The sequence below is a fragment of the Cydia fagiglandana genome, chromosome 8, assembly GCF_963556715.1.
Source record: "Cydia fagiglandana chromosome 8, ilCydFagi1.1, whole genome shotgun sequence".
Taxonomy (NCBI): Eukaryota; Metazoa; Arthropoda; class Insecta; order Lepidoptera; family Tortricidae; genus Cydia; species Cydia fagiglandana.
In genome coordinates this window covers 882135-890642 of record NC_085939.1, presented here as the reverse complement: position 1 = coordinate 890642, position 8508 = coordinate 882135, and the positions used below count along the sequence as shown (strand labels likewise).

At 37.9% G+C, this 8508-nt stretch overlaps 1 protein-coding gene across 1 annotated transcript in view; it reads right to left on the bottom strand.

Annotated features, from left to right (window-relative positions):
• Window positions 1-158: 158 nt before the first annotated feature.
• Window positions 159-8508, bottom strand: part of LOC134666980 (TWiK family of potassium channels protein 9) — a 34838-nt gene continuing 26488 nt past the window's right edge. Inside the window, exon 8 of the mRNA XM_063524291.1 lies at window positions 159-440. Within this exon, the coding sequence (XP_063380361.1) occupies window positions 279-440 (162 nt within the window). The 3' untranslated portion in view covers window positions 159-278. The remainder of the gene's footprint in view (window positions 441-8508) is intronic.

Below are 8508 nucleotides of genomic sequence, written 5' to 3'. Positions count from 1 at the left end.
TGGTAAGTACATTGTACAAAATAATACATTGATTACTTAACGTTGCACTTCTGTAGATTGTATGTTTGATGTTTGGAACTACATGGAAATAATTTTGCTACCATGTGACACATCACCTACGAGGAAATTATTATGTTCCAAAATATTTATTAAGTGAAACAGAGAAGTGCCACTTTGATCTCTCCTAGCAGGGAAAAAGGCCGTTTTCCGAATAGGTGATGTGAAAAGTTAAAATTCAGACTCATGATCAAATAATTGAGTACGAGTAAACTGAATAACTAAACAGAGGACTCGTATATGACGATCTGAACAATAGGGGGTTTCTTCTGATTGGTCATCGGCGCGGTGATGTCCCTGATGACGGCCTCCACCGCCGCCTCCCATTCCAACTGCCTCTTGTCCGAGAGCCCGTCCTTGCCGTTGAAGCGGGGCATCGTTACCTGTAACAAGTTATTACGTGAAATAAAATTGTTTAGTCATCTCATCTCTAATGGCTCCTCTACACGTTGGCCAAACGCTCCGCCAACGCTTGGCCCATGAGTTGGCCGTGCCTTGGTAGGGACGCTACTACACGTGGCCACGTTTTCGTCATTTTTAATTTAAAAAAACACAAAAAGCATGAACGTCCACCCTCGACCGCGTCCGAGCACGCACTGCCGATTGGGCCACGTGTAGATAGATGCATACCGCAATCGCTTGGCCAATCCCTTTGATGTGCGGCCGAAAAACCGACAGCGCGGCCAACTCATCGCCATCCCGCGCGCCAAAAGCCAACCGACACCTCCCCCTCTACACGTTGTCCCAACATATTAGACCAATAGGTTGGGCCAACGTGTAGAGGAGCCATAAGGAGAAATAATTGAAGAATCCGATTTTTGTATTTCGATCGCTCGATTTCATGTATTTCGTTCAATAATATCTCCACTACTTACCTGCCCGGAATTTAAATTTTATTAATATACTTAATTGATAAAGAGTGGTCAATACCACTAGATTCCAAATTTCGATCGCTCGTATTTCAAAAATTAGCAATTCGCCGTATTCCACCGATTTTCGAGTGACGAATTCGAGCGATCGAAATTCAAAAATCGGCCACCAGAAATGATTTTCCTAGTACTATACAGTCAGCGACAATATAAGTGGATGAAACTATCATCATTACTCATCATATGAAATCATCAAATCCAAATAAGGTAAACGTACTAGTGCTCGACATGCTAATGTCCAATAGCTGATACCTTGTTTGTTGTCACCTCTATTGACAATGACTTAAGTTTCAAGATGACATATACTGGGACTGCGTCGAGCACCAGTACGTTTACCTTAGATGCTATTTAATATTTATCATACAAAATGATCACATAAAAGTCAATTTTACCAGCCAACTTGAGGAATCAACTCAAAATTAGCAGCAAGCTACTTTGCCACTTTTGTGGATATTTTCATCAGAATTTGAATAATAAAGAGAGCCTTTACGAGCTGGTGTGGAGAAAAATTTAGCCTCATTGTGCAAAGCCAGCAAAAACTTTCTAAGCGTAAGTAATCCACAAGAGAAATAGCAGCCGCATGGCTAGCCTGCCAATAGTGGTGCTTCTATGTTTTCATTTCCGCTTCCAGCAAACAAAAAAAGGCATTCAAATGTCACGCTCAGCATTGTGAATTGTGGTATTTACGCAAAAAAGTCAATAGGCAGGTCTATATTGAAATGAAAGCTGACTTATAACTTTAAAGAAATGCCACGAGTTTTTGACAAAGGGTTGGTATTTTTCATTTAGATGGGCGCTTCATTTTTTCGCGATGGAGGCAAATGAGCAGACGAATCGCCTGATGGTAGGCGATTACCGAGTCCCATGGACACCCACCTGCAACACCAGAGGGGTTGTAAGTGCGTTGCCGGAATTTGTGATGGGAGTACGCTCTTTTCTTGAAGATTTGAAAGTTAACTATCAATACCTACTTTACATCAGGTCAACGAGAATCCAGTGGTTATTTTGATAACCTGACTACCTTTTTTTTTTTTAATTATGGATGGGCTTACTCATGGCCACAGACTAGCCGAGGCGTAGACCTAAAAGCCTGATAACCTATACACGCTGTTAAATAGGTTATTCAAATATTTTAATGATTGGGAATGTATTTGCCGGATTCACATTTGTCTATCAAGACACAACACAACCATACACGACAGACAAATGTGAATCCGGCTTTAAGAACCAATAAAATCACTTCATTTACCTATCCTCGCTCAGCGCAGCTGTAGTCGGCAATTTTCTATTGATTCTTAGCAACCAAATCCCTCGCTACGCATCCTCTCACATCCATGGTGGAAACGCAGCCAAAAGGAATTCACGTGGGGAAAAAAATCTAGACATTATAGTAACCTGTAACTAGTTTGTCGCGACGAAAAACGTGATCAAATCAAAAACGTGAGATCTGAACAACTTTGGAAGTAGATACTCATTTAGGAAAACCTCACTCCTAGTTTTTATTTTATACATACTAGGTACGTTGGTGACAAACAATCATACAACCGGCCTGATGGTGAGCGGTCACCATACCCTTTGGACGTCTACAAGTTCTACAACTCTGGAGGTGTTACATGCGCGTTGCCGACCCAAAAATCTAAGATTCTGAGTGTGTGATACGTGAGTGTTGAGTTTTTTGATCTCAGGTGTAAATAATAGAGATGTACCGGATATCCGGTTACTATCCGGTATCCGGCCTATCCGGCCATTATTTTAATATACGGCAGGATACCGGATAGTGACCTACTATCCTGCCGGATACCGGATAGTCACATTGCTTGATTTCGGAGTAAACAAATTGGATTTAAGAAACAGACACGGTCATAATCGTACTTGTTTATTATTTTACAACAATTTAATAATTCCATTGACTTACACGCGCACTCATTTCGAACCTAGAAGCACCTAGAATCTAAAAGAAGAACCTAAAAACCTGCAGAATGCGCACCTGAAAAACCGAAATGTAAGTATAGTTCCGCTGGCCGAATATCCGGCGGTCGGATACCAGATATTCGGCTGATGGTCAGACCGAATATCCGGTATCCGGTATCCGGCCAAACAACTATCCGTTGCATCTCTAGTAAATATGATATAACTGTACTGTGATTGTGCAGTCGATCAACTATACATACAGGGTGATTCAGGAGACGTGAGCAGGACTAACACTGCTCATTTCGTAAATTATAAGCAACTGTTTCGTATCAGTATTAGTGAGATTAACGTTAATTTTCTAGTCGTGTTGAAAAAAAAGTTATTGATTTATTTACGACATGCATGGTCACCCTACAATTAGAATACTAAACTACCGATATTGTGTGTCAAATTGAATGTCATCACGGTCTGGTTACTTTTGATAACTCGTATCTCACTCAAGTTTGACAGTTTATTTTGTTCGTAATCATAATGCTGTCATTACGGTTAAAGAGGTTTTATGTTTATTAATTAGGTCTTGTAGGGTGACCATGATTGTAGAGAATTAAATTTGCCCCCGCCAAAAAGTTAAAAAATAGTAAAAAGTGTGGTTGTTTCACCTAAATACGACGGTGAGCGATCAATTATCAGTTACTGAATGTGCAGGGTTAGTCCTGCTCACGTCTCATGAATCACCCTGTATACTCGTATTAAATATTTAGTTTTTTTTCTTACGAGATGGGAAATGTTCAGAGTATACCCAACATTTTCGTGAGTTAATGTACTTGCATATTATAATCATAAATTAATAATCATATGTGCATGACATTATCGGACGTCGCTGCAATTAGTATTAAGGTGCCATTTGGTTGAGCCAGCAGATTAAATGTCCACAGTCATTATTTATTCCCCAATTTGCACACGTGACGAGCCGCATAATGACGCGGCTTTACAAATCCGTTACACGCGGCAGGTTGAATCAGTATTTCCCTCGCCTGCAAGTAATCCATCGCCATTCTCATAAGAACAAAAAACACCCAGAGGGGCTACCGCGTAAACCGAAATTCGCAAATTGCGGGGATCTTTCTCTTGTACTCCTATGAAGGCGTAATAGGAGTCACAGAGAAAAATGCCCGCAATTTGCGAACTTCGATTTTCGCGGTTATAGCACAGAGTGGCCACATTCCGTGACCTATAAACAAGAATGAGAAAAGCAGCGTAAAATGTACCCTATCACAAAACATACCTATACTATACGCACATATACTACATATTAGCAGAGTCTAGTAAATAAAGAAGACTAACAACCCCCGAACCTGAATGTTGTCTATAATCAATTATACTTTTTTTTCAGTTTTTTTTTTTTCGTATAGAAACTGCCACGCTAAATTTCAAAACGTAGAATTGTAGGTATTACTTGACTGGCCGCAGTTAGAGTCGCAAAAGTTAAAGCATAATTAATAAAACAGTTTAAGCCCTTAGAACATTTTTAAAAATCTTAAGACTAAATGGCGCCATTAAATAAGGACATCGTTCACAGGAAACGTTAATATGCTGTTGTATGGAGGTTATTCGTCTTGAGTTTTTATTTGTATCTGCTATTAGCTAATGAAAACGTACACTGTAGGTATTGTTGAAGTAAAAATATCACTTGCATTCTGTGTTACTTGCCGTGTTTATTTTAGTCTACATGAGTGTGAGGTAAATTCCGACAATTCTAAATATATGTAGAATGACCTTATTATACGGAGCTAACACAAAGTAAAATTCGACGACTTGTAAATTTAAGTAAAAGTTTTAATAACTGACATAATGAGGTCGGGAGGAACTTTTTAATGGGCAGCGACGCCCAGCGATGAATAGTTATGGCAGTAGCAGTGTTTTGCTAATTCATGTTTTGCGTGATCCTTCCCCTGTCACTTTTCTACCGATGCTCTTAGCAATTAAGTACCTATCATTCGGATCATTCCTACGTGAGTGATCGTTTCCAGAATTGAAATCCTGACAAAAACCTAATATTCACGGAATTGTGCTAAATAGGTAATCTTTGTCAACGTGCTCATGTTTTTTTCCAATTGAAAAGGTATTTCTATAAAAAGTATAAAAGATAACGTGTACCTAGGGAAATAAACCATCGTTCTTGTTAATATATTATAGACATTAAAAACACATTGAGCCAGCTCGTGAGCGGCATCGAGTTGCCTTATATTCCAAATCGCATTCAGGTATGTTAATACTGCATTTTAATAGTTTTATGGTCAACTAATAAGTAAGTACTCATAGGTACTACGTCTAATTTGTTTTAAAGGTAATTTAAGTAGGTACCTATATATATTATTTAACTGTTTTCATCAAAGGAATTAAATTGCATTATTTAAAAATGGATTATGGGTCCGTGTATGCTGTATGCAGATAAATGACGTGCATACACGGCCCACGGTGGAATACTTATCTCAAATGTGCTCCAGTCAATAGCTACGAAGGCCACGGAGTTGCGTATGTCTTTCATGTGAGATAAGTTTTATGACTGGATCGGAAGCATTATAAAAATACACTATAATCTCATAAAATATCGACTGTAAAACGTCCATCTATTTTTACTGGCTTAAAACACTAGTAAATTACGCGAGTGCGAGTGGAAATAAAATGACCTGACGTAAATCAAAAGAGTATTATTCAACTCTACTTTATACACGAAAATAGGAAGCACGTTGGATTCGGGACCAATAAAAGGAGTTATTTTTGTGTTTGTGCAGCTAAAATACCGCTTTCCCCAATGCAGTTGTTTTTCCTTTCACAATGTTAAATTCATAATATGTGTAATACCCATATTTACTCATAAGTACCTCTATGAGGTGTGTAGGTAGTTCGCAGTTGCAAATACATTGCCATGAATGACATTTCAAATGGTGTTGTTAATTAGTAAAAATAAATAGTACGTAAAATATATCCCAGGTTCGAATCCTGATAGAGGGCATTTATAATTTTTATAAATATTTCTTTCTGAGTTATGGATGTTTTCTTTGTATATAAGTATTTGTATATAAGTGTTGTGCACTGTTTATTTATATGGAATTTTAAGCAGGTTAACAAAAGTTTAGCCTGGTGTTGGTGAATAACAAGCGGCTAGTGCGCCTAAAGTTGTACTAATGTATTTCTAAAATTAAATTTCCCTTGGTCTTTCCAATTAAAGCATAGAGCGTCAATGTTAAGCATCGGTAAATAAAGTTAACTTTACCGACGCGCTCCACGAATTTTATTAGGCAGTAAAACTAAAAGGGTGCCATTGCGACATTGAACAAACTGCGGCCTCGATCGGGTCCAACACACGAGCACAGTGAAGCCGATGGTGTGAGAACCTACAATAATCAAGCCAACGCCAGTTTTTCAAAGCTTGGTTTGCCGCATTGCTACGCTAAACTCAAGTCTGCAGTATAGTTTCAAAGAGCGGTCATAACATTTATGTACCTACGTAGAGCTATTACTAAGATGAAAGTGGTCAACTGCCCCGTAAACTGCCTTTCCATTCAAACGTAGTCCCAATTTTCTTCGCTGGATATTAACATCAATGAAAATATTTTGACCCAATTTGATGTACCTACCTACTCGTATATCAATCACAGCAATGCCCGTACGATTGTCATTTTTCGATTTTAAGTATAGTTACTCGGAACACAAATACATATTAGGATTATTAGGTAAGTAGGTACCTACTACATAGATCTGCAAAATGTTGGTATGGTAGGTTATTTTACAATCCCCATTAAAAATACCTATGCACTGAACAGCTCAGCAAAATAAGTACTATATACTTACTAACAGTAAGTAAGCGAAATTACGAGACTGTTTCACCGTTATACTCCTTATTTACCTACCTACCTATCTGTACACAACAATATACGACGTCTACCTCGGGGAATTTTGACTTACCTAATAACTTGATGATTTTCGACACATAAGCATATTTCTCGAAAAATAAATCACCTACATCTGCGACCACGACATTATTGGCCCACAGGCTGGCGTGATTGTAGCCTACTTTTTCATAAGGAAAACGGATACAAACAAGAAAATTGTCACGTAGTTGGCTAAATTCTACAAAATCCCCGTCGGCAAAATGACTTTGTAAATACTAACACAGACACTCAAACGCAATAAAAACGGATAACAGTCGCCATCAGATATATCGGAGCGGCCGTGGTGTTCACAAATATCTGAACAAAGCTTGTGTTATCAAGGCATTAAAGTGCATGTTCAGATATTGTTGAACACCTTGGCCGCTCCGATATATTTGATGGTGACTGTACTTGTACAAAGCAACCCACTTACATTGCTCGTGAGTGGAGAAAATGGTCACTGTTATAATAATATAGGGGATTTGTCCTCTAGTGTAAAACCTCCCAATTATAGTTCAATACTGCAACTACTTAAGTATGGGCCACAAGTTCAAAAGGAAATTAAATGTCAATACCAATGTTCCTTTTGGTTTACTCCGAGTTTTTTCTTATATTTATAAACATACCTCACCTTAGAAGTACTTACAAGGTACAGTATAATATTTACACACCTGAACAAAAAATATAATTTTGGACCACAGTTGGGAGCTTTGGACTATAGTTGACAGGTTTTACGGTATTTAATAATATGTATAAGTTATGCGGTGATTTTATATTAGCACTGCAATACAGCACGAAATTGTACACGATGAGTACCTATTTTTATAGTCGAACAAAACATAAAAACTCAGTAACACACCTATCTGATAGTGTCCTAAATATACACAAGCGACGCTTGTCTTTAAACAGCTGGCTTGTGGGTTAACATTATGTTAACAGTCACAAATATGTATACACTGTTTTACCTTATGCCATGGTAATAAAGTGAAAGATAGGATACATATTTATAGCCATGCCGGTACTAATACAATAACGGCAATTGTTTACAGCAAACCAATGTTCGTTCGGTCGACTGCATGATCAGTTGATCAGGTTGGATGTTCCGGAGATCAGTCGACAGGTCCAGACAGCTGTTTATTGATTGAAGCGTTTGCCAACAGATCTGACGATGCGTCTATCGACAAGTGCTTTTAAATTTTATGCGATCGTTTTTATGACTTTTAGTTGATACTTTTTGAGAATGTTATTCTTTAATCTTGGCTGGTTGAAATTAAGATAACAGGAAATTTAACTGTCAAATCTACTTGATGTTTTAAGCGGTATCTAAGCGCTAACTACCTGTCATAGTAACTTTAGCAATTAACTACCTGAACATTTCACATTTTAATACAAACATGTAATACCTGCTTTAGTGCTGCTAAATACTGGACTACAAAATGCTACTTAATAAAAATCGGTAGCTTACTATTATAAATATAAGGCCGAAAGCTTGGCGTAAATAGATTGTTTGGAATTACATACCTATTTTATACAATTACAATAATGTTAGCGGACTACAAAATTAAACAAGCGGACCAATAGGTACTTACTGCTGTACTCACAGCTGTACCATTCTGTGACCTCTGTAGAAAAAAAAGCTGTGAGTAAAAAGGGATTTCCATTTACATATTTAACTT